Raw genomic sequence first — 26,720 nt, 5'->3', positions numbered from 1 at the left:
GGTCTTGGATTAGTCCAAGAGGTCTTTGGAGAGAACGCCAGGCGCTAGGTATGGCCCCAGAGAGGCAAAACACCCAGATTTAGCAGAGACCCTCAGAGAGAACGAGCTTGGAGGAGGTTTCTGTCCAAATGCTGTAACCCGATCCCTCCCAAGCTGAGAAAGTAATGATGCCTGCTCACGGCAGAAACCCTTTTCTGCCCTTTTCTCAGACCGCTCAAAAGCTCCTTTCCACCATGTTCACATTGCCCATCCCCCACTCCCCTGGGCCAGCCCCAGAAGCACAGATTTAGCTTGGCCCTCACGCCATAAGAATATGTGTTCAGTTTACTGTTGAGCCAGCTGCGCCATCGTGGTGGGTTGTCTATGTAACTCAGTTCCTTGATTTAAAAAAACCCCACTGGGTTTCTGAGCAAGAGCAACACATTTCAAAACGAGGCTGCAATGAAGGAAACAGGGTAATATAATGTACCTGAAAGCACTTTCCTGTTACTCAGTGGGAAATGAAACGGCTTCCTAGGAACTGTTCCAAATGTGTGCTGGTGATTTGGGACATTGCAAACCTGGAATCTGTAACACACCCAGTGTACTTTTCCAGCTGCCACCATAGGTCTAATTCACACAGCCTTGGAAACTTGCCTGCCTAAAACATGATACATCTCTGGTCACTTGCAAAAAACAAACAGCACCAAAAATAAGGCACACGATTCTGAAATTTAGAAAAGCCAAACCTGAAGGAACAAGACTTTCTTAGGCCTGTCCACCCCTACAGACCCTCTTGAGGACCAGCTAAACTTTAGCTACTGAAATTCAATTGTGGACTTGTTTTAAATTCTGGACTTGAAATGTATTTATTGTATTCTGACCTATCTGTGTTTTGCTTTTATAACTCCTGCAAACCACTTGGGGATTTCATTTTATTGCCAAAAATGTTAAGTGGTATGCATCTTCTGAACGAATGAACAAACGATTAAATAAATAGCAACCTTGAGCTCCCCAAGACTTGGAGCCACGTTCAACCCCCGCCCCCAACACAGTACTTTGGACAAAGGAGGCTTAAGAGTGCGGCTCGTTGTTTGTTTATTTGTTAATTTGCTCAGAGAGATGTACAGTTTAGTTTTTTTTCTAGTTCACAGTGTCTGCCAAGAACCTTCATCTTACCCTGCTGAGGCGTCAAAACATACCAGTGGCTGGGCTTCATCAAATCAAGCAAAAAACATGAACACAGAACCACCCCTCATCCTCAGGAAGCCATTTTACTGTGAGGGCACAGCTATGGTTCCACTTAAGGAATTTGCAACTGCAAGCAAGGCCTTTTTTCCAGCTGGGACTCTATGGTGGGGTGCCATTGTCGTTCTAAGAGAAAGAGGGGGAGCAATTCATGGTGAGTTCTGCTACCTCTTTTTCTAGAAAAATAGCACTGACTGCAAGTGATCAAAAAAGGAGGTAGAACCTCAAAACGGTGCTGAGATGAGATGAATAGGAAACTTTAACGCAAGGTTTAAAATGCTTTTTGTGTTTCAGGTTACACCTTCAGGGGAAAACGAGGCATTTTTTTGGAGCATCGCAGCAGCAGCAGCAGCAGCAGCATGACTCTGGCTGAAACACACTGGATATTTTACACCTTGCATTAAAGTTTCCTACGCATGGCAACATTATTTTGAGGTTATGCCTGTTGGCTGTTTGCAGTATGGTAACGCTGCAGAGAGCTTGCTGGGGAGACCATGCATTAAAAAGAAAGGACTCAAAAATAACTTAAACTAGGTTTTAATAAGAAAAACAAAAACTCCTTTTACACTAAGTACATTAACAACCAAACCAGACCCAACCACCAACCCATCCCCCAGGGTAATGGGAGAGCTAGGTGCTGCTCCTTATATACTACACCCAAATGCTGACACACCTTAATCAAATACAACTCAGCAGCACCTGCTATGCTTCACAGCTGCAAAGCTGGGTCTCGTTATCTTGCTCTGGCCCTTGCTTTGGCCCCTTAAAGACATACACATCGGGTGCAACAATGATGAACCTTTACATTTAAATAAACCATTCAACATTTCCCCTGCGGTTCATCATTGTGGAACAAAAACATAAAGCATATTTTGTACATGTCTTTCATGTGTAACCTTTGGAAGTGCTTTAGTAAAAATGTCCGCAATTTGATTGTCACCTGGAACATATTCAAATACAATCATTTCGTCAGCAATTAGTTTCTTTACAAACTGTAAACGTAACCTTAAGACTCTAGTGCGCTGCGTATTGGTCTCTGAACACAGGATAGCAAGTCCGCTCTGGGAATCAAGGTAAACTTTTACTGGTAGTGTTACTTGCATCTGTAGGTCTGCAAATACTTGCAGATACCATTCTACATCACGAGTGGCCTGAACGCATGCACATAATTCACTCTCTGTTGTGGAGAGACAAATAATGGTTTGTGTCTGGGACTTCCATTCAAATGGACAACCGTTATAACAAAACACCATACCAGACACACCCCTGCAATTATTTTGTTCCACTGCATGAGATGCATCGCAGAAAATTTCAAAACCTTTGTCAATACATGTTGTAAACTGCAACCTATAATGTTTGGTGTGTTTAAGGTACATTACCACTCTCTTAAGAGCAGAGAAACATTGTGTAGTAGGCTTTTCCACAAATTTTGCCAGAAAGTGAAAAGCATAAGTTATATCTGGTCTTGAGATTCTTTGAATGAAATTTAGCTTGCCTATAGCAGAACGATACAAAGTTTTGTTAGGAAATGGCTTATCTTCACCTGTAAAGGTGAAACCACACACCATAGGCGTTTCCTTGCCATTTGCATTTTCTAAACATAGCATTTTAACAAGATCATCAATTTTTGCAGTTTGATGAACCAGAAAAGATCCATTTTTGCCTTTCTCAATTTGCATGGATAAGTAATTTTTAGCTATGCCTAACTCCACCACATCAAATTTCTTCTGTAACTGTGATACTACCAGTTCATATTCCTGTTTAGTTTTTGTAGAAATTAGCACGTCATCTACATACACACATATTTTTGTTACAGAGTTTGCCCTTTCCTTTATAAACACACAGTTGTCTGCCTTTCCTTGTGAAAAACCAATATCCAGCAATTCTTTTGCTAAAGTTTGGTGCCAATTCCTTCCACTTTGGTGCAGACCATAAAGGGATTTATTTAATTTGCATACCAAACCTTCAGCGGCGTCTATGCCTTCAGGAACACGCATAAAAATTTGTTCTTTTAAGTCTGCAAACAAATATGCAGTTTTTATATCTAGGTGATAAACAGAATGTCCACGTTGTGATGCATCTTTTAACAAAAGCTTAACTGTTTCATATTTTACGCTTGGTGAATAACACAAATCATAATCTTCACCTGGAATTTGTTGAAAACCCCTAGCAACTAATCTTGCTTTGTACCTTACAACTTCATTTTTGTCATTCATTTTAACTCTATAAACCCATTTTGAATCAATAAGTCTCATATCTGGGGTTTGTGGTACAAGAGACCAAGTGTTATGCTCTTTTAAAGAAGCTATCTCAGAGTTCATAGCTTTATACCAATTTGCAGCTTGTTGCTTAGGTAATTTCTGAACATCATTGTAGCTTTTTGGCTCAAAAACTGCCTTATTGGCATACACAGTATTAAAATGTTCATCTGCAAAACGTTGTGGCTTCTGTCTCTTTCTATCTGAACGTCTCAGTCCGGAAGGAGAGTCAGACTCCTCAGACTTAATGGGACTAAGTGAACCACTAGTTTCAGGTTGTAAATCATTGTCAGGTTGAAGAGATGCCTGTAGGCTAAGCTCACGGTCAGAAAACTCAAGAGAATCTAACCTCCCCTCGGGTGCCTTTGACTTTAAATCATCAAACAAATCAGATTCAACAGACTTTTTGTCTTTTTCCATTAATTCAGAAGCACCATTTCCTGCTGCTGCTGCTTCTTCCTCTTCTTCCTCAGTATTATCTATACCATCAGTATCTTGGAAGACAGCAACTCCATTCCAATTTACAGTTTGTATCATGCTTCTGGTAATATGAAATTTGCCAGTTGCTGGTATGTAAATTCTGTACGCCCCCTGCTGGTAGCCCATTAATTTTCCCTGGACACTACGTTCACCCAATTTCTGCTTAGCGGGATAATGCATAATTACATCTGAACCCCAAATGCGTAGGTATTTCAGATTAGGGCGTTTTTTAAACAGCTTCTCATAGGGGGTGACATCTAAACCAGAATGATAACTGCGATTTCTAACATAACAAAACGCATTAAGCGCTTCAGCCCAAAAGTCTTTGGGCAGATTAGCATCGTGCAGATACGTTTTAACCCCTGCCTGTAGGTCACGCTGCACAACTTCAACAAGCCCATTTTGCCAGGGACTTCGGGGGCAAGATAACTCATGAGTAGTCCCCTGCGCTTCCAGGAATTTCTCAAAATCCTCAGAAACAAATTCCCCGCCCCGGTCAGAAAATAGGTTCTTAATTGGTTTGTTAAAGTGCGTTTTTACCCAGTTGCAAAAAACTTTGTACTTCTCAAATGCTTGGGACTTCTCAGCTATTGCATAAGTCCAACAATATCTACTATACTGGTCTATCAGAGTAAGCCAGTACTTAGAACCTCCTAATGATGGTGGGAGTGGCCCAACTAAATCACAATGTACACGCTCAAATGGCTCAGTTACTTTCCTATCTGAGCATCTACCCTTGCGTGCAACCTTAATCTTATTCTTGCAACAGGATAGACATTGCATAAAGTATTTACATGGTTTTAAGTTGAGGCCATTAACAATATTCTTTGTCTTAATTACATCAGCAAAATTCAGGTGTCCCAGAATTCTGTGTGCCTCATGGACACACCCGGAATGAGGCCTTACATTCCTCAACCCCTGGCTTGACTGTGCTGCTCTGCAATTTATAGGCGATTGGGAGTAGGTGCGAAAATACAGTCTATATAAACCATCAGATTCCCGGGCATATAATAGACGTTTGTTCCCATCGAAAAACTCACACATTGACTTTAAGAAACGCACAGTTATGCCTTGACGAGCAAAGCACCTTACTGATAATAAATTGTCCACTGACGGGCAGTAAATGCAGTTCGCTATCGTAATGTTTAAAGAGTCAAGTTTAACAGTACCCCTGCCAAGCGACTGCAAGACTTGTGAATTGGCTAAATGTACATTACCAATTTCCTCTTCGAAAGAAATAAACAAGCTTCGATCGTTGCAAATATGCTGAGATGCTCCTGAGTCCACAACAAAAGACTTCCACTTGGCACATTTAAGTCTTTTACGATCTGTTGTCCTAGCATGGAAAACTCGCGGCTCATTTCTGTCTCTACTATACGATGTCGGCTGCTGGGCTGACAACCGTGACTGACGAACAGAAACAGGCTTGGGAGTACTTTGCTTTCTTTTGGATCTGCAGTCCTTTGCAAAATGTCCTTGTTTATTGCAGAACCAACAACGCTTTGCAGCTTTAAATGCAGTTGTATCACCACAGGTTTGCATATGGCGTTCCTCATTACTTCTGGAAATAGGAGTGCTTATGGCACAAGCCTCCCTTCTATCCAACTCGCCCATTAATCTTGCCGTCACCCCTTCCACAGTTAATTGTGCTGGTGGAACGGCAGATATCTGGCTAGCTATACCATCGAAGTCCTCATTAAGGGAACATAGAATGATAAAAACATACTGAATATCAGGTATGTCCATGTCCCTTCGAATTAATTCGCAGCGTATTGCCTCCAGACGTCTCAAGTGTGCTGCCAAATCATCACCAGGCTGCAACTTCGTCTGGTACAACTGCTTGAAAAACGTCAATGCAGATGCTGACTCTTTTCTAACATGCACTGCTGCAAGACTGTCCCACATTTCTTTGGCAGTTTTCTTATTTCTTATATAGACTACTTGCTGGTCGCTGACTGCCAAATTAATTATCGCCCTGGCTTTTGCATCTCCTTTCGACCAAGCATTAGTCACAGGGTCAGGAGGGTCATCAGTTACATAGGTCCATACTTCTCTAGAGGTCAAAAGCGCCTCCACCCGAAAAGACCATAAACTATAGTTCTCATCTGTTAGCTGTGGGAAGACCAGAGCCTTCTCAGCTTCAGGAACCCGGTCAGCCATTCTGGAACTCTTCCAGACCCACAGAAACTACACTAACAGGAGAAGGAGTTTTCAAACCTTTCTCAGAGTCCAAAAATATGCAGTCATCCACTCAGCAGCTGGGCCCATAACCAAAGATGTTGGCTGTTTGCAGTATGGTAACGCTGCAGAGAGCTTGCTGGGGAGACCATGCATTAAAAAGAAAGGACTCAAAAATAACTTAAACTAGGTTTTAATAAGAAAAACAAAAACTCCTTTTACACTAAGTACATTAACAACCAAACCAGACCCAACCACCAACCCATCCCCCAGGGTAATGGGAGAGCTAGGTGCTGCTCCTTATATACTACACCCAAATGCTGACACACCTTAATCAAATACAACTCAGCAGCACCTGCTATGCTTCACAGCTGCAAAGCTGGGTCTCGTTATCTTGCTCTGGCCCTTGCTTTGGCCCCTTAAAGACATACACATCGGGTGCAACAATGATGAACCTTTACATTTAAATAAACCATTCAACACTTGTGTCCTGGTGATGCCACACATTTGTAGGGCAGTGGTACCAGTTTCAAAGTGCTCTCATCTCTTGCAGGTACAAGACATGTTTTTCCCTCCCTCTAGGGTTGAGCTAAAAAGAGAGAAGTTTTTGCAAGTTATAGCAAAAGCTGGCCGTCGATAGTGCTGATTACCCAACCCACTGAAACAATATTTTTTTTAAAAAAACCCGCTTCCACACACCCACTCTCTCAATTCCATTTTTTTTTAACAAAGGAAAATATTACTGAAATTACAGAAGACTTGTGCTCTGAATTCTTTTATTTTATCTTAAAGATGGGCGTCTCACCTAAATCCTCTGGGCTGGATGGGAGAGAATAGCAACTGTGCAAGAATACTGTAAAGCAATCTGTAAAGTCATGACATGAAGTCAGGCTCATATCATGGTTAAAGGAAACAGGCCAATTTCTCCCGGAATACTGGGTCTTTGACTACCTTTCGATTCACGGGAATCCCAGATTGCTAGTAAGAAAGAAAATAAGCAGATCTTCACTGCAAACCCACCCCTGATTTACATCAGCGTAACTACAGGAATTTCAGTTTGGTGAAAGTGCTAAGACTTCTTTGTTAAAAATCGCCAATCCAATTTCCAGAATTGCAGCCTATGGAGTTCCTTTTGGAGGAAGAATTGCTGTTAAAAGTCAGCCAGTACAGGAGCTAATTACGCTTATTGAGATCTCCGGAAGGAAAAAGATATTCGAGCGTTTAGGTGACTGGTGAAAAAAGTAAATTTCAGTTGAGCAATGTGTCTGGGAGTGCAAATATAATATGTCCAAACTGGTCCAATACACGCAAGCAAGGTTTAAGATTTGGGTTGAAAGATAATAGACAGGGAGATAATTGCTTAGGAGGTTACAACTGCCCTGGTTACAATACTAATTTCACGCTGAGCTGTCCACACGGATCCCTCTGCCAACCACCCACCCAAAGTTGAGAGCTTCTCAGAGCCTGGTCAGGTTTTGGAAGCCCTCGTAAGTGAAAGGCGGGAGGTTGGGTAAGCATGCCGCTGTTTTCGGCAGGCATGCAAGGTGGTTGACGTCACAGGAAGTCGGGTCCTGTTCGCTGGTGAAGAAAACGCCGTCCGGGGAGTAGATGGAGGGATCGTCATCAAAATAGTTGTAGGGCCTCAGGAGGAAGCCAACTGCATTTCCAAGCGTCACTGTGTTGGGGACGTCCTCTGCATGTGGTATGTGCAAGAAGCCAGTGGTAATCCAGGCCACCAGGTCCTGGGGAGGGGAAAAACATTGGCTCATGACATCTGCTAAGAGGAAAGGGTGCAGCAGTGATGCAGGGCAGTCACACATACATGCTAATACCTCGGGCAGTGCTGTGGGTTAAACCACAGAGCCTAGGGCTTGCCGATCAGAAGGTCGGCGGTTCGAATCCCTGCGACGGGGTGAGCTCCCATTGCTTGTTCCCTGCTCCTGCCAACCTAAGAAGCGGCTTAGTCATGCTGGCCCAGAAGCTGTACCTTCAGCCAGTAAAGCGAGATGAGTGCCGCAACCCCAGAGTCGGCCACGACTGGACCTAATGGTCAGGGGTCCCTTTACCTTTACCTCGAGCTACATACCCTTCAGGTTACATACGCTTCAGGTTACAGACTCCGCTAACCTAGAAATAGTACCTCGGATTAAGAACTTTGCTTCAGGATGAGAACAGAAATCGTGCTCTGGCGGCACGGCAGCAGCAGGAGGCAACATTAGCTAAAGTGGTGCTTCAGGTTAAGAACAGTTTCAGGTGAAGGACGGACCTCCGGAACAAATTAAGTACTTATCCCGAGGTACCACTGTAATAAATAATAATAAATTTTATTTATACCCCACCTTCCCCAGACAGAGCCAGGCTCAGGGCAGCTAACACCAGTAAAATTACCGTAAAAACATAATAGGGGGAAAAACCAATTTAAAATACAGGTTAAAATGCCATTTAAAATGCAGCCTCATTTTAAAAGTAGCCCATAGATCAAAACCATAAGGGGAGGGAAACATAAGGGTCAGACTGAGTCCAAACCAAAGGCCAGGCGGAACAGCTCTGTCTTGCAGGCCCTGCGGAAAGATGTTAATTCCCGCAGGGCCCTGGTCTCTTGTGACAGAGCATTCCACCAAGTCGGGGCCAGTACTGAAAAGGCCCTGGCCCTAGTTGAGACCAATCTAACCACCTTGCGACCTGGGACCTCCAAAGTGTTGATGCAGCTGAGGGCATATTTATGCCACTCCCACTGCAATGGCTTCCCCCAGAGAATGCTGGGAAATGTAGCTTACCCCTCACAGAACTACAATTCCCAGAATCCTTAGCAAACTACAGTTCCTAGGATTCTTTGGTGGGGAGAGCTCTGGCTGTTAAAATGCTGTAAGAGTGTTTACAGTTTACGCTGAAACTCAAAGGAAGCCATTTTTCAACATGCGTTCATGGGTTCAAAGACAGCTCTCTGAAGTTTGGGGGCAGACTGGTGGTGGATGCAAAATAGCTGATGTGGATCAATGAGCAATTAGCAAAAGCCGGGAAATTCTTTGCTCCAACTGTCTGACGTGCACCCGTAACCTGGGAGTGGGGTACTCTATGTCTGGAGCCAATTTGTGAAAGCAGCTTTTGACAAATGGCTTCTATTTTGTGAGGGATGGACTGGGATTTTGTGGTGGCTGCTTGCCTGCTTGTACTCCCACAATAATCTGCGCAACGTGTAGGTTTGTAAATAAACACAAAAGGGAGGAATTCGATGCAGAGCCTAAGATGAACATTTCACTGGCACAATGGTTTTTCCATGGGCAACAGAACATCATCTCCCCTCTGCTTGCCCCAAAATCTGTTCTCCCAACAGTCTGGAAGAGATTCAGGGATGGTTTGGGGCATGTGTGGCAGGCGTTGGTCTCCCTCACGCCATAATTTAATTGAAGGCTCAAGGCACAACCCAAACTGACCAAGTTAAGCTTGCAGGGTCAAATACTTTCAACTCAGGAAGCCAAAGATGGGACGAGATTGCTGAAAGATGGACAAAATCTGGAAGGAAATGTCACAAGATGCCTATTGGGAAGATCTCAAAACACAGAAACCGCTGTGAGAAATCCACTCCACTTCCCAGTGGGGAGGAGTTGTGGTGGACCATGTGGCCACCCACTCCCCTCCAGGGCGGGGGACGAAGTCCCGCGTCCCCCGGAGGTTCCCAGCTGTGTCATTCGTCTGCCAGCCAATCCGCTGGCTGGGGGGCGTGGCCGGGCCCCATTTAAACTGAGGCATGAGCCAGTGAGCTTCCTCTTGGCTCACTTCCTTGATCTCTTGCATACAAATTCCCAGAGCCTTAAAGGTCTCTGACCTGAAGACACACAGTTGCCCTTTATCCCATAGCCTCCCTCCTGGTGTGCTCCCTGCCCTGATGGGCAGTCAGAGGCTTCAGGAGGGTCCAGATTCTGCCTCTGTTGTTGTTGTTGTTAAAATTTGTTGTGGATGGTAAGGTAAAAGGTAAAGGGACCCCTGACCATTAGGTCCAGTCGTGGCCGACTCTGGGGCTGCGGCACTCATCTCGCTTTATTGGCCGAGGGAGCCGGCGTACAGCTTCCGGGTCATGTGGCCAGCATGACTAAGCCGCTTCTGGCGAACCAGAGCAGCGCACGGAAACGCCGTTTACCTTCCCACCATTGTGGTACCTATTTATCTACTTGCACTTTGACGTGCTTTCGAACTGCTAGATTGGCAGGAGCAGGGACCAAGCAACGGGAGCTCACCCCGTCGTGGGGATTCAAACCGCCGACCTTCTGATCAGCAAGCCCTAGGCTCTGTGGTTTAACCCACAGCGCCACCCGTGCCCCCTGTTGTGGATGGTAGGAGAGGATATATTGATTATATTTTTCACTCCATAAGACACACTTTTTTCTTCCTAAAAAGTAAGGGGAAATGTCTGTGCGTCTTATGGAACGAATGCGAGGTCCCTGGAGCCGAATTGCCCAGGGGCAAAAAGCAGATCATGCTTTTTTTTTTTTTTGAAAGAGGGAAGGGGGTGTTGAAACAAAGCCGCTGATCGTTTGCCGATTGGGGAGGGAGATAAGGGACGCTAGAGATAAAGAAGGCTGCCTGGGAGGGGGGAGGTAAAGACAGCAAACTTGCAAAGGGGGGAAACAGGAAGACTAAAGCAATAAGGAGAGAAATTAGAAGAAAAGGAGGAGCAAAAAACTGCTCCAGCTGAGGAAAAGACACTAAGGCAAACAAGAGGGAAGGGACTGTTGAAAGGAAGCAGTTGATCAGTAAGTGATCGGGAGAGAGATAAGGGAGGCTAGCAATAAAGGAGGCTGTCTGGGAAGGGGGGGTAAAAGCCCATGGATCCTCAGGATTTTTACATTGGGTCACCCCAAATTCACCATCAGATCACATAGCATGTCCATGGCTACAGCCTGCACCAAAAAAACCAGGCACCCACTGTTGCGTGGGGCTGCAATGGTGCAAAAATGTGGTTACAAAGCGCGGATCCACATGGATCCTCAGGATTTTTGCATTGGGTCACCCCAAATTCACCGTCAGATCACATGTCTGTAGCCACAGCATGAACCACAAAAATCATGCACCCACTGTTTCATTCAGAATATTTTTTTCCTTGTTTTCCTCCTCTAAAAACTATGTGCGAAAAATACGGTAAATATTATACTTCCTTGTTCATGCTAGTGAGCTGGTAGCAGAGCACATTACCTGTATATTGCAGGAAGCTAGTTGGTAGAATCTCTTGAGTTAAGCAATCCAGTCTGGCTTGTCCAGATTGGATTTGTTCCTGGTAACTCCCCTTTGTTCCCTCTTAAAAAGAATAAAGGCACAACAGTCTTCTTTTAAAAGTACTGTATTGGCCCGTATATAAGCTGCTCCTGAAAATAAGCTGCACCTTTAAAATTCAAGGGAAAAAAGACAATACCCAAATATAAGCCGCTCCCTTAAAATTCTGCAGGCACTCACACCCGTAAATGGCAATTGTAGAAGAAGCGAGATTGTAAATGCCAATTTTGGTACGGTTGTGAATTTAAGCCACACTTTACTTTTCATGGTCGGAATTTGGGGGGGGGGGAGAAGAGTGTGGCTTATATTTGGGCCAATCCAGTAATAAGAAGTTTACAGTGGAACCTCGGGTTACATACGCCTCAGGTTACATACGCTTCAGGTTACAGACTCCGCTAACCCAGAAATAGTACCAGTTACAGAAAGGTAGCCGTGTTGGTCTGCCATACTCAAAACAAACAAACAAACAAATTTCTTTCCAGTAGCACCTTAAAGACCAACTAAGTTAGTTCTTGGTATGAGCTTTCGTGTGCATGCACACTTCTGAAGAAGTGTGTATCTGAAGAAGTGTGTATCTGAAGAAGTGTGCATGCACACGAAAGCTCATACCAAGAACTAACTTAGTTGGTCTTTAAGGTGCTACTGGAAAGAAATTTGTTTGTTTGTTTGTTTCCAGAAATAGTACCTCGGGTTAAGAACTTTGCTTCAGGATGAGAACAGAAATTGTGCTCCGGCGGCACAGCAGCAGCGGGAGGCCCCATTAGCTAAAGCGATGCTTCAGGTTAAGAACAGTTTCAGGTTAAGAACGGACCTCCGGAACGAATTAAGTAATTAACCCGAGGTACCACTGTACTTACATTCAGTTCACAGTATGATCCTGAAGGCAGGCTTTAGCATGCAGTTACAGAAGAGAGTGGGGACACGGGTGGCACTGTGGGTACAGAGCCTAGGACTTGCCGATCAGAAGGTCGGTGGTTTGAAGCCCCGCAACGGGGTGAGCTCCCGTTGCTCGGTCCCTGCTCCTGCCAACCTTGCAGTTCGAAAGCACGTCAAAGTGCAAGTAGATAAATAGGTACCGCTCAGGTGGGAAGGTAAACGGCATTTCTGTGTGCTGCTCTGGTTCGCCAGAAGCGGCTTGGTCATGCTGGCCACATGACCCGGAAGCTGTATGCCGGCTCCCTCGGCCAATAAAGCGAGATGAGCGCCACAACCCCAGAGTCATCCGCGACTGGACCTAATGGTCAGGGGTCCCTTTACCTTTACAGAAGAGAGTGGGGTTCATCCCATATTGGGATTGAGCCCATGTGTTGCTGGCTGAGAGCCAGCAGACAGCAAAAGAACATCAAGAGAGCAGCATCAAGAGAAGGGTCCATAGAAAGATGGCTGCATGACCAGCCCTTTTATGGGGTCTGCCAGGGTCAGGCCCACTGACCTGGTCATACGCTGGAGGGAGGACGCTCCAGGCCAGGTGTCACAGAAAGTCCTCCTGGCTGGAGCAACATCCCCCTGTGTGTCCACTCTGGGCAAACAGGAAATGTTGTATTTGACTGCTTTCTGTGATGTTACAACCCACAAAACTGGTATACCACCCTGTACACATAGATCTCAGGGTGGTTCACAATATAGAAAACACAGAATCTATAGGTGCTGGTGGCTCCTAACAGGCTTCTCTGTCTAGGAGCTCCCCCTAGGGAGATTCCTGTCCATCACCCTCAGATGCAATGGTCTCCCTATCTAGAGCCCCTGCAGCCTGTGACTCTGCCCCACATCACCGCTGGATTGAAGGGCTACGGACACATGACAGACCCTCCAAGTGTCCCTATTTTCCAGGGACAGTCCCGGATTTACAGAAGCCATCTTGGTTTCTGATTTGATCCCAGAATGTCCTGCTTTCCCCTGTTTTCAGTGGAAAAATGTTGGAGTTATGTGACCCCCGAGCCCAGGAGATAAGTAACTAAGCAACCTTTAGAAGAGGCAGCCCTGTACATATAGGGAAGTTTTTTAAATGGTTAAGGTTTTATTATGTTTTTATGAATGTTGGACGCCGCTCAGAGTGTCTGGGGCAGCACAGTCAGGTGGGTGGGGTAGAAATAATAAATTTGTTGATGCTGTTGTTGAATAAAAAGGTGAAGGGACCCCTGACCATTAGGTCCATTCGTGGCCGACTCTGGGGTTGCGGCGCTCATCTCGCTTTATTGGCCGAGGGAGCTGGCGTACAGCTTCCGGGTCATGTGGCCAGCATGACTAAGCTGCTTCTGGCGAACCAGAGCAGCGCACGGAAACGCCGTTTACCTTCCCGCCGGAGCGGTACCTATTTATCTACTTGCACTTTGGCGTGCTTTTGAACTGCTAGGTTGGCAGGAGCAGGGACCGAGCAACGGGAGCTCACCCCGTCGTGGGGATTCGAACCGCCGACCTTCTGATCGGCAAGCCCAAGGCTCTGTGGTTTAACCCACAGCGCCACCCGCATCCCTTATTGTTGAATAGGATGTCTCTGTTTTCGTCGGATAAATGTTGGAGGGTATGCACTTACCAGCGCCAAGAAATTTGGCGAGTTAAATGGATTTGGGCCACACAGCCAGCAAATCCGTTCTCCTGCCTTTCCAGGCAGCTTTCAAAATGCAAGAACAACCACAGGAGGGAAAGCGCTTGCTGTTTACAGTCATTTCCTTTGACAGAAATGCAACCGAGTATTCCAGGCCAAGAATTCTAGAACATTCAGCTGTTGGGTTGATTTGGCTGGGCTCACGCCTCAAATCCCACAGAGAACGGTCAAGCGGCCTGTTCTTCCATTTATGTGAGAGTTCAATGAACATTAACATCAAGACGACACACCAAAAACATTATTATTAACCACACATTAATCATTTCTTTCCTAAGAGATGGCAACTGTGCTTACGAGGATGAGCGCGACACATGGAAAACATTGCTCCAACTCACAATTTTTTGCATTCCACACAAGACAAAAAGCCTTATGGCGGTTTCTAATCCTGCGTTTGCTGATGCAGTTTTAATGAGGAGGCAATGAGGTATTCATTAGCAGGCAGCATGGGGAGTCGTTAAATCTTCTGAGAACACTAGTTCTCCCCCAGTCAATTTTTTTATCCAGTCTTTTAATCAGAAAAGGGAGAAAATCCAGCTAATATATTGGGAGGTACTGGCAGTAAGGTAAAGGTAAAAAGGTAAAGGACCCCTGGACAGTTAAGCGCAGTCAAAGGCGACTATGGGGTTGTGGTGTTCATCTTGCTTTCAGGCCGAGGGAGCTGGTGTTTGTCCACAGACAGCTTTCCGGGTCATGTGGCCGGCATGACTAAACCGCTTCTGACACAACGGAACACTGTGACGGAAACCAGAGCGCATGGAAATGCCGTTTACCTTCCCGCTGCAGTGGTACCTATTTATCTACTTGCACTGGCATGCTTTCGACCTGCTAGGTTGGCAGGAGCTGGGACAGAGCAACGGGAGCTCACCCTGTTAAGTTGTGGGTGAACATACCAGACGACACAGCGATTCTTCAAACAGCTCTTCTTTATTCAGAGACCAGAACAGAACTGAGCTGAAGGGCTCAGTCAGCCTGCTTATATAGAGCTCCAGTACACATAATTCTTACAACTTTCTAAAACTATGCAATCACTGAACGTCACTTCCGATCCCTTATTTGCATAACTATCTACAGTATCCCCCTGCTGGCCCAGGGTGAGAACTTCAGTACATAACACACCCTGTCGTGGGATTCGAACCGCAGACCTTCTGATCGGCAAACCCAAGAGGCTCAGTGGTTTTCAGTAGGGTAGGTTCAAGCATACCAGCTGTTGATTCTCTCCTGCAAATGTTGCCTCCAATCCCTCCGTCTATGTGAACTAGCAAACACAGGTTCAGAACCCCCCCGATTTGCTTCAAATATATGTTTCCACTTCCAAGACGTGTGAAAGATGCACTGAAACCTATTCCCCTTTATATCCTGCTTGACAAGCTAATAGCAACCAAGGGTCATATGATAAGAGAAACAGGTGTGTAATAGATTTGTCGAGCGTCTAGTTTCTGGTTTGAGTCCGCATCCTGCCCAATTCCATGGAGGTTGTACAGATTACCAGAAGCTGCGGCAGAGAGTGTTAACTCACCTCGTTGACAATCGTCTCATTGTCTATGAAGTCAGCAAAGGCAACTGAAGGTGTCCAGGGGTCATTCTGGTTATAGATGCTGGTGCTATATGGTTCTTCCTCCTTGCGCCTGGTGACAGCCAGCTTATACCTGAGAAGCAGAGTAGCAACGAAAAAGCAGCAGCAGGAGCAACAACAACAGAAAAGAAAATGAAGCATCGCTGAAGCTGAACAGTATCCCCATTTTCCTACAGATGAGGCCCAGCATCACGCTATGGTGCTTTGTCTTTGCTCGTGGCCGACCGCAGCTGACAAGATAATGGATGCTCTCCTGAAATTGGGACATGGGATGCTTGCCAACAGGTGAGGCGGCCCCTTACTGCTCTTCCAAAGCAGAAATGCAATTGATTTCCCACACTATCAGGGGTTTTGTGTGCTGCGAGTGGGCCATTTGAAACTTGCAACCACTACAGCCTTTGTGTGGCTGGGTGCCAATTTATGATCCTAATTTTTTAAAAAATAAATAAATCAGAATTTTAATTAGTGCTAAACACTTCCCCAGCAAATAGGTTTTTAAATGAAATATATACAGTGGTACCTCAGTTTTCAAACATCTCCGGTGACAAACATTTTGGTTTTCGAATGCCGTAAACCTGGAACTAAATGCTTTGGTTTTTGAACGTGCCTTGGAAGTTGAACGTGAAACTCCGCATTGAGTTTTCCGTTTTGAGGCTTCCGTACTGAGTTTTCGGTTTTTGAACGTTTCGGAACTCGAATGGTCTTCCAGAACGGATTACATTCGAAAACTGAGTTGCCACTGTAGATACTTCTACAATGCCTTAATGGTATTATAAAGCCTGCCTGTCTGCCTGTCTATCTAAAATATATTTCTGGTCAGCATCCTTTTAGCAACATGGTTGATGACAGTGACCAGAAAATGTCATAAAATGAGACAAGTTGCAAAGGGAATAAAAAAATGTGTGCTGAGCTACGATAGGTTTATTTTCTGAGTTATGTCATTGCCCATGTCAAAGCCCTAAAACAACAAAAGTAAAGGTAAAGGGACCCCTGACCATTAGATCCAGTCGTGACCGACTCTGGGGTTGCGGCACTCATCTCGCTTTATTGGCTGAGGGAGCTTCTGGGTCATGTGGCCAGCATGACTAAGCCGCTTCTGGCGAACCAGAGCAGCACACGGAAACGCCATTTACCTTCCCGCCAGAGCGGTACCTATTTATCTACTTGCACTGGTGTGCTTTCGAACTGCTAGGTTGGCAGGAGCAGGGACCGAGTAACGGGAGCTCACCCCGTCGCGGGGATTCAAACCGCTGACCTTCTGGTCGGCAAGTCCTAGGCTCTGTGGTTTAACCCACAGCGCCACCCGCGTCCCTAAAACAACAAAAGAATAGTGCTAAAGGCATCTACATTTGTGGAGACTGTGATGCCATTCCAGAAAAAGGTGGACTTTCTGTGGTTTGAGAAAAGATGGAGGAACCATGGGATAAAGACAGGAAGAGAATTACTGGATGATGGGCCTGTGATGTCACATAAAACGCAATCAGTACCTGCCCCAACTGATAGCTCTCTCCATTGGATCCGTCTCTGGAAGGTGCTCCCCAAAAAAGCTGATGGGCTGGATCCGATAGCCACGATTATGGCCCCATTTGTTCTTGCTTTCTGATGCAAAATAGATGTATCTTGGCATGTCGTCGTTTAATCGAAAGGCAGCCTTGTCTTCCGTGTCTAAGACTTTCTTCACTAGTTTCATCCGGTTGATCTCATGTTCAGGGCTCCAAGGGACCTTCACTTTTTCAAAAGTCATGTCGTTGGCTAGCAAGGAATTCTGAACACCTAGAAAGAGGGATGGCGAGGATAGAACGGTAGTGAAAAATTACATTCTCAAGATCCTTCGTATATGTCCATACTGGTGGAGCAATTCGGCAGAGACCCTACCTGCCCGCAGACTGTCTGGCCAGAGTGGTGCATGCTCTGGTTATCTCCCGCTTGGACTACTGCAATGCGCTCTACGTGGGACTACCTTTGAAGGTGAGCCGGAAACTACAACTAATCCAGAATGCAGCAGCTAGACTGGCGACTGAGAGCAACTGCCAGAACCATATAACACCGGTCCTAAAGGATCTTCACTGGCTCCCAGTACATTTCAACGGACAATTCAAAGTGTTGGTGCTGACCTTTAAAGCTCTAAACAGGCTTGGCCCTGTGTACCTGAAGGAGCATTTCCACGCTCATAGTTGAGATCCAGCTCTGAGGGCCTTCTGGAGGTTCCCTCACTGTGAGACATGAAGCTAAGGGGAACTAGGCAGAGGGCCTTCTCAGTAGTGGCACCCTCTCCGTGGAATGCCCTCTCATCAGATGTCAAGGAGGTAAAGAACCGCACAACTTTTAGAAGACATCTGAAGGCAGCCCTGTCTTGGGAGGTTTTTAATGTTTGACATCTTTTTTAAAAAAATATGCGCTGGACGCTGCCCAGCCAGATGAGAAGGGTTAAAATAATAAAATAATTGTTTACTATTATGATAGGCAGGCAGAAACAGTGGAGAGACAAGCCTAATGTGCTGGATTTATCATCAGGTATGGATAATAATAATAATAATAATAATAATAATAATAATTTATTTGTACCTCACCCACTCTGGGCGGCTTCCACAAAGACAAAAAATACACTAAGATGTCACACATTAAAAACTTCCCTGAACAGGGCTGCCTTAAGATGTCTTCCAAATGTCAGGTAGTTGTTTATCTCTTTGACATCTGATGGGAGGGTGTTCAACAGGGTGGGCGCCACTACCGAGAAGGCCCTCTGCCTGGTTCCCTGTAGCTTCACTTCTCTCAGGGAGGGAACTGCCAGAAGGCCCTTTGCGCTGGACCTCAGTGTCCAGGTTGAACGTTGGGGGTGGAGACGCTCCTTCAGGTATACTGGGCCAAGGCCATTTAGGGCTTTAAAGGTCAGCACCAACACTTTGAATTGTGCTCAGAAACATACTGGGAGCCGATGTAGGTTTTTCAAGAATAACTGTAGACTTAAAAATCTAAGCTTTACAGTGAGGGAGGGTGAGTGACTGGCAGAAGAGGGGACAGTTAAGGCCATGAGTGGGAGCTTGTAAAATGCCATTGAACCCCTGCAAGGTGCTAATCAAACCCAAGAGTCCCATGGAAACACAGTCAAAAACAATATTTTAGATGGATTCGGGAAATCCAGACACAGGTTGTTCCTGTCACAAAGGGCAATGAAGCAGTATATGGATGTGGTTGCTCCAATGGTGCCCTCTCCTGGCAGAAACTTTGCCACTCAGTTCACAGAGATCTAGTCGGAATGTCAGCAAATTCCATCAGAAAGGGGAACAGAAATTCACCCAATCTGCATGTTTTTCCGAGGTCAGTAGTGGAAACCGTGCAAGCAAATACAAGTGGCATTTATTTTTCCCAGCCTGCAAATATTACACAAGTGGTTATTTCCTGCATGGTTTTGACATCTCCCTCAATGCACTGAAATTAACTGTGCAATTAATTACTTAATTAACTGCATGTGTTTTGGCCATAGCAGATAGCAAGATGAATAGCTAAGGTTTCAGCGGAAGCTGAACTGCAGCAGAATGGAAACAGTGCTTTGTTGCAACAAACCCCACCCAGGGCGGAAATTGCGGCCCCCTGGCACCCCTGGGTTGTGGGGTGGGAAGAGTGAGAAAGCACCCAGCGGCGAGAAGCAGAACTGCCAACAAGGGCAGGAGACAGAGCAAAAGTGCCGTGATCAAAGTAGACCTTACCTCCCACATCCAAGTCCACTTTGTAGTTGATGAAATGAGTGTGGATCGTTCCAAGTGTGTGCTCTGCCACTCTGTTGCCATAGTCCAGCCCATCACCATAGAGGAAAGATGAAGTTATATACCCACTGGCTCTGACTTTGCTTTCAATAGCACCGTTTGGATGGAAAATGAAGTCCCAGACGTAGTCATAGTTCCCCATAGTAGATACAGAACGAAAGACCAGCGCAGAGGTGGGCAGCCCCCCGTAAAACAGAGATTGGAGGTTGGAGTAATGTCTCCGGAAGGGAGCCTCCACATTCTGCTCAAAAACGCAGATGGAGTTCTTCTGCACCTCTGGAGTCACGGTCTCAATTAAATAAGCGGCGTCAAGGTAAGTGGCAGAGTAAGGGCAATCAACTCCGCGGACGAGGGAATAAGAATACCTCCCCATGGCAAAATTGACATCCATATATCGGGTGGACATCCCACCAGGGCAGTTGGAACCGTAGACAGACATGGCGTCCTGCACACTGAGTTGGTAGACAATCCTTTGGCCCTTAAATCGGACGTCGTAGACACTGGGTCCTCTGTTCACGTCCATCCTGAAAGCAAAACTCCAGGATGGGGAAATGACCTGGTTGTTCCTTACGCTATAGCGTGGTCCGCAGGGCTCGTAGTGCAAAGGACCAGATCCCAGAGAGGGGACCCTGCGGTCGATCGAAGCAAACCCCCCGTCGGAGGAGACTCTCTCGACTTTGGCCACTTTCACGCGATTCGCTTTGAATTCCTTTTCCAGCTCCTGCAGACCATCATAATACTGACCGTTATAAAACACTTTGGGCACGCTCCAGTGAGAGATGTTGAGGCTGCTGTGGTTTAGCAACAGCTCAAACCCCACCGGATGCAGGAAGAAGCCCTTGATGTTCTGGAACAGGGTAAACCAGGTGGCGCGATCTCCAGACTGGAACCCCCGAGGGGCTGAGGTGAGGGCCGCAAAGTCGCTCCCGTTGTGACCAAACACCTGTTCGAAGAAAGTGGCAGCCTCAAGCAGCTTTCCTCTCAATAGGAATTTCCCAATTTGTTCGTATTCGTTCCCCATCACAGTTCGGCCGTGGTAAGATAACTTGCCTCTATATTTCTCCGCCGTCACATCCCGATGATATGTTGGCGCCGGGAGCGGGCCCACCACGTACTCTGTGATGTTTGGTTCTGCCTGGTTTCCAAAGTACACCACAGCCAGTGCCTGTCGAACAGGCTTTGGCCCTCCATGATCAAGGAATTTCAGCACCTGCTCCTTGCGGGGCACCTCCGCATCCAAGTAGTACACACAGTTATCAGAAGAGTTGGCGTGATAAGCATCCACCAAGGGTAGCCCCAGGTGAGACTGCAGGTACTTCAGCACCACGGCCATCTCTTCTGTGGACAGGTCAGCAAATACCAGGCTCTGGTCATTGTGCTTTCCGTTCAGGGAATCCCGAGACCCTGCAGGACAGTGAACAAGGGTCTCCCTCCTGGTCAGCAACACGCACACCAAGGCAAAAATGGTAACCAGAGCGAGCAGCAGGAGAACGAGCAGGGCTTTCGGGCTCATCGCGGCAAAGGAATGCTTCAAAGCCCCGTCCAGTTGCTCTCACCAAGTCCGTCCCAGTGACCGCTCATTTGGCTGCTGGGTCAACGCAGCTGGGAAAATGACTCAATCCAGGAAATAATTAGGTAGAGGCCAAAAGGAAGAGGCCTGAAGTACGTGAGTAACAAAAAAACAAGGACCACCCTATCAGAACAGCTGGTTCATCACAGAGTAGATCTATTACGCAGTCGGAGATCTGAACACCAGAGAGTGAGACATCTGGGGACTCTCTGTGGCAGTCAGTCTGCCACTGTTCCACTGGCCTGAGGGTGCCTTCATAGAGAGCATGGCCGATCACCTCGTCACTCCCATTATGGGATGTTCCCAGAACTGACTGTTACGTTGGTTATTCTAGTTCAGAGGTCCTTATTTCTTCCCGCCCATACATATTAATGGGCTTGATTTTCATACTCTTGGAAACCAGCCTTCGCTTCAGCAGCAGGGAGGGTGTGTATGTGTGTTTGTGTGTCTTGTTCAGTTATTAAAAAGGAGACGAGAGCAGTGAAGAATGAAATCCCACCTGGAATTTGAATCCAAGGCTCTTTCCAGATGTCATGAATTGTGTGCACGATGCTATTGGGGGCAGTTAAACATGATTGCACTTTTAATATGATTTGCGCCCGCTAAAAATTTGGGTTGGTTAGTGCAAGAGCACCTTGGCAATGTGCGGGAATGTGTCCTCTACATTCTTCCTCTTGGTGTCAAGACCCTGCCATTCTTGTGGGGTTTTGTGTGGACATAAGGGATAGATTAGCCCAGCAATCTCAGCCTGAACATCAAAACTTACATATGTGTAAAAATGAAAATATAGCGGTATTGTGTCACAACACAACTAGGATGCGGGTGGCGTTGTGGTCTAAACCACTGAGCCTCTTGGGCTTGCCGATTGGAAGGTCGGCAGTTCGAATCCCACAACAGGGTGAGCTCCCGTTGCTCTGTCCCAGATCCTGCCAACCTAGCAGGTTGAAAGCACGCCAGTGCAAGTGGAAAAATAGGTACCACTGCAGTGGGAGGGTAAACGGCATTTCTGTGCACTCTGACTTCCATCATGGTGTCCCGTTGTGCCAGAAGCAGTTTAGTCCTGCTGGCCACATGACCCGGAAAGCTCTCTGTGGACAAACGCCTGAAAGTGAGATGAGCGCTGCAACCCCATAGTCGCCTTTGACTGGACTTAACTGTCCAGGGGTCCTTTACCTTTTTACCTTTAGGACAAACTTACACTTAAGGAAAAAGAAGGGGGAGAAGCTTGTCCCTTTTTACAAACCCCACATTTCCAGTTGGTGCTGTATACAGTGGTACCTCGGGTTAAGTACTGAATTCGTTCCGGAGGTCCATTCTTAACCTGAAACTGTTCTTAACCTGAAGCACCACTTTAGCTAATGGGGCCTCCTGCTACCGCCGCACCGCCGGAGCACGATTTCTGTTCTCATCCTGAAGCAAAGTTCTTAACCCAAAGTAATATTTCTGGGTTAGCGGAGTCTGTAACCTGAAGCATATGTAACCTGAAGCGTATGTAACCCCAGGTACCAGTGTACTGCTATTCTTGAGGGGGGATGTCTGCAAATGAGCCTGAGTGTTAACAAAAGTACACAAATGAAAATATGTTGGCATGGCGTCACAGCGTAAGTAGGTCATAAAGAGGGGGAAATGAGAATGGTAGGAACATGGACAACGGAATGGGTAAAGTTAATGTAGGGATGCAATAATGTGTGAACATTGGAGAAGCATATCAGAACCAATACGGGTGGATTATGTGTGGACAGCAGACATTCCAAACACCCCTATTTTCCAGAGACGTCCCTGATTTAGAGAAGCCGTCCTGGTTTCTGATTTGATCCCTGAATGTCCCACTTCTCCTTAGGATGTCCCTATTTTTATCGGAGAAATGTTGGAGGGTATGGAATTATCCGACACCCCCCCCCAAGCCATTGGAAGGCAACCCTATACCGTGGTACCTCGGGTTACATATGCTTCAGGTTACAGACTCCGCTAACCCAGAAATAGTACCTCGGGTTAAGAACTTTGCTTCAGGATGAGGACAGAAATCGTGCTCCGGCGGCGCAGTGGCAGTGGGAGGCCCCATTAGTTAAAGTGGTGCTTCAGGTTAAGAACAGTTTCAGGTTAAGAACAGACCTCCAGAATGAATTAAGTACGGAACCAAAGGTACCACTGTATGGGGATTTTTTTTAAAAAAAAATGTTCCATGTTTTATTATGTTTTTATGTATGTTGGAAGCTGCCCAGAGTGGCTAGGGCCACTCAGTCAGATGTATGGGGTATAAATAGTAAATCATTATGGAATGGGATGTCCCTATTTTCATTGGAGAAATGTTGGAGGGTATGGGACAGCCCAGTATAAATCAATGCCAAATGCATTATTAATACATCAACGACATATTTCTGCATGCACCCAAAATAACACAGCAGTCTGGGTAGGCTGTAGGTCCTGGGCTTTACTTACATGGAGGAGATGGTTGAGAGCCAGTGTGGTGTAGTGGTTAAGAGCAGTGGACTCATAATCTGGTGAACTGGGTTCAATTCCCCGCTCCTCCACATGCAGCTGCTGGGTGACCTTGGGCGAGTCCCACTTCTCTGAAGTCTCTCAGCCCCACTCACCTCACAGAGTGTTGTGGGGGAGGAAGGGAAAGGAGAATGTTAGCCGCTTTGAGACTCCTTCAGGTAGTGAAAAAGTGGGATATCAAATCCAAACTCTTATTCTTCTTCCTTTGAACCACTTGCCAGTTTTGTTCCCCTTTGGGTGAAATGGGTGTGCTGATGTGATGGAACAGAATCCCAGAAAATAGCAGTAGCCCTCCTAACAAAATCAGAACACATTACCAGGTGACAGGAAGCCATGCCGTGCTGTGCAGCACACCAAGAAAGTTCAACCGAACTGCAGCTGCCCTTTGCGGAAAACCTTGAGATAAGCCTGGGGGGATGTAGATGACAGATGTGCTGGTCAGCAACTGCTATGGGTTGAAGAAGTAAACATAGAAGTCAAGTTGCAGAGTGCCTGGGGAGGTCAACAAGATGGATGAACAGCTTTTAGGCTGGGACTGGAAGGTTTTTGGTGTTGCAGTCAGGCAATTTTAGATTCTGGATGCAATGGTCTTCCAGGAACCCTCCTCTTGAGATGGTAATACATACGGCTTCAGAATGTGGTGAGCCAAACTCCTTCTGTCGAGTGGGAATCTGGACTTCTGCTCCAAAGCCCTGGCCTGAATGGAGCACTAAGAATTTTGCAGTTACTTGCAGAGTCATGATACCTTCTGTGTCTAGGTGTGTGGGTCAGCAGCATAATGGAGAAATGGGAAAGGTTAAGGGGCAGGGGCAGTGACGTAGCGTGGTGGTGGGGCATAGGGGTGGTTGCCCCGGGTGCAAAATTGGCGCAACACCTGGTGCTGCCTCTGTTGAAAATACTTTCTCCATGTGAGCCAGGAAGTGATCTCTCCAGACAACGGAATGACTCTTATTTTCTTATCTCTGCAGCTACAATCTCTCCTGGGTGAACATGGACACTGTTAGGCAGTTGAATGCACATGTGTACTCTGTCTGTTTCCCTCCCGCGGCCCTGGCAACCCACGCTACACCACTGGGCAGGAGGTGAATTCACAGCAGCAGTTGGGGTTTGGGAAAGCACAGTCTATTTTGGAAGTCCAGACTCGGAGGTAGAGGAGCCCGTTTTTGGCTTGTTCACGCTCTGGGGACCAGTGGAAGAAAAACTGCAGGAGGTAAAGCTGGACCTGTGCACAGACCAGGAGATAACCTGAACCTGGCAGCTGGTTTAAGTGAGTCAGCCATGCTGGTCTTCAGTGTTGAAACATATCATTAGTTAAAAACATGTTCAGGAGTCTAGATTTGCAGCTTGGATCAAGGCACAAATTAAGGTTGATGCAGGAAACAGTTTGAATGGAAAAAGCAGGGGCCCTTCCTTAAATGTTGGAGGGTATGCAAGCGCTAAATAAAGAGGTCCTGAGAACCACATTTGGCTGTCAGCCCTGAGACAGAAGACAGGCCTCATTCAGTTCAAGACTGAGCAAAATACATCATAGTCTAACAATAGGTCCAAGAAAGGAACCTTTGGGGGAAAATTAGTGAATTTTTTTTTAAAAAAAACAAAACCATACATACACACAAAAAAGACAGTTACAAACTGGAAATTTGGGGATGGGGAGGTACAGTCACCCACGGTTTCTGAACACTTCAGCTGAGCAATAGCTATTGTGTTCAGATTTGAGGCACCACAATGTAAGGAGCCGGCGAACAAAACTGGAAACGATTCAGAGATCTGTGATCATAGTTAAAGCCAGCTCTAGATGAAAAAGCGGAATGAACTGCAAAACATGGAAATGCAATTAAGGCAAGGATCCAACAGACTGAAGGACTAGTTTTTTTGAAGAGGCTCTTGGCTTTCCTTTTCTCAAAGCGCAGCAGGCCCACCTCACGCTGGGAAAGGAAGATTTCAAAGGAGTTTGTGCCGTGGTGGGTTGAGTGGAGATCAACTATTTAAAGGGTGAAAAGTTAGAAAAACACCAGGCCAGCACAAGGATAAAGGGTGCCGTCACGGGAGCCGATTTTGGGGAGATCTCGCCCTAAATCAGCACCAATTACCAGCGCATGCAAGAAAGCCGTCTCAGGGACTTCTGCCGCCTGAGGCAGTGTCCTCACACCGCCTAATGACTGGGCCGGCCCTGGTTTCCCGGATGCGTCAGGCGTGCGTTTGGTGTGGGTGTACCCAGCCAATGAAAGCTCAAAGGCTTCTCCTTAGAATTGACGTAGCCTGTTATTTCCTGAGCAAGGGGCCCTCAGCACCTCTCGGGGCCTTTTCTCCTCAGGGCAGCTTTCCAGGAAACAACCAGCAGGAAGGCTGCCATTTGGGAACTTTACCTCATCCCTAGAGCAATGGTACAAGGTTCCCCCTCCCAACCGACTCCTCCAGAGTCTAGCCCCAGCTTGGGGGGGCCTAGATGTCAACATGTCGCCTTTCAGGAAGGGCAGCTGGCTGGGAAACTGCAGTCAAAGAGCCTCATGATGCTCCCAGCTGCAATGCGAGGCCTTTTTTGAACTCAAAACATCGTAAAAACACTCCCCTGTCCCAACCTGGTTGAGGTCTATGAGTGGGCCTACCCATTGATCTGCAAAGTCCGGCAACTGCAGGTTGGAAAATATTGGTAGTGGAAGGTATTAGCGGCTGAACGATGTTCATCCATGAACCACATCTGTGGGGTCACCAATACAGACCCTCCAAGCGCCCCGATTTTCCAGGGACAGCCCTGGAATTACAGAAGCTGCCCTGATTTTTTATTTGATCTCGGAATGTCCCCGTTTTCCTTTTTTCCCTCAGAGAGCAATTTAAAGTGGTGCAAAATGCGAGTCCTGTTCATACTGAAAATAAAATCCCTGCCCCAAATGAAGGGAAAGGTGACATGTGAAGTCCTTCCTGTAACTCTGAAGGAAAAGGTCAACAAGCCACTTTGAATTCTTCAACTACAATGTTTCAGCAGCCAGCCATTTCTTAGGAAACACAGGGAATGTTATTCCTTTATTGTAGAAGGAGCCTTACACTGTCTGCTCAGGAGTAAGCCTCGCTGTGTTCTGTGGAGCTTACTCCCAGGTAAAGTGTAAACTGCAGCCTAATCCTAATTATTTTTACTCAGAACTAAGTCTCACTAATGGGACACGGGTGGCGCTGTGGGTTAAACCACAGAGCCTAGGGCTTGCCGATCAGAAGCTCGGCGGTTCAATCCCTGCGACGGGGTGAGCTCCCGTTGCTCGGTCCCTGCTCCTGCCAACCTAGCAATTCGAAAGCACGTCAAAGT

At 46.5% G+C, this 26,720-nt stretch overlaps 1 protein-coding gene across 3 annotated transcripts in view; it reads right to left on the bottom strand.

Moving 5' to 3' along the window:
* Window positions 1-6,902: 6,902 nt before the first annotated feature.
* LOC128400000 (membrane primary amine oxidase-like) overlaps window positions 6,903-26,720 on the bottom strand; it is a 36,679-nt gene continuing 16,861 nt past the window's right edge. Inside the window, exons 1-4 of one of the 3 annotated variants that reach the window (XM_053361922.1) lie at window positions 19,297-21,689; window positions 17,077-17,362; window positions 15,533-15,662; window positions 6,903-7,885 (exon numbers count right to left, since the gene is read on the bottom strand). In XM_053361922.1, the coding sequence (XP_053217897.1) occupies window positions 7,601-7,885; window positions 15,533-15,662; window positions 17,077-17,362; window positions 19,297-20,866 (2,271 nt within the window). In that variant the 5' untranslated portion in view covers window positions 20,867-21,689 and the 3' untranslated portion in view covers window positions 6,903-7,600. Of the gene's footprint in view, window positions 7,886-15,009; window positions 15,272-15,532; window positions 15,663-17,076; window positions 17,363-19,296; window positions 21,690-26,720 lie in introns of those variants that run through there. The other 2 variants (XM_053361920.1, XM_053361923.1) reach the window with 2 other exon arrangements.

The sequence above is a fragment of the Podarcis raffonei genome, chromosome 13 (assembly GCF_027172205.1).
Source record: "Podarcis raffonei isolate rPodRaf1 chromosome 13, rPodRaf1.pri, whole genome shotgun sequence".
NCBI lineage: Eukaryota > Metazoa > Chordata > Lepidosauria > Squamata > Lacertidae > Podarcis > Podarcis raffonei.
The sequence above is the reverse complement of the archived record's forward strand: the minus strand, read 5'-3'. Positions and strand labels throughout refer to the sequence as shown.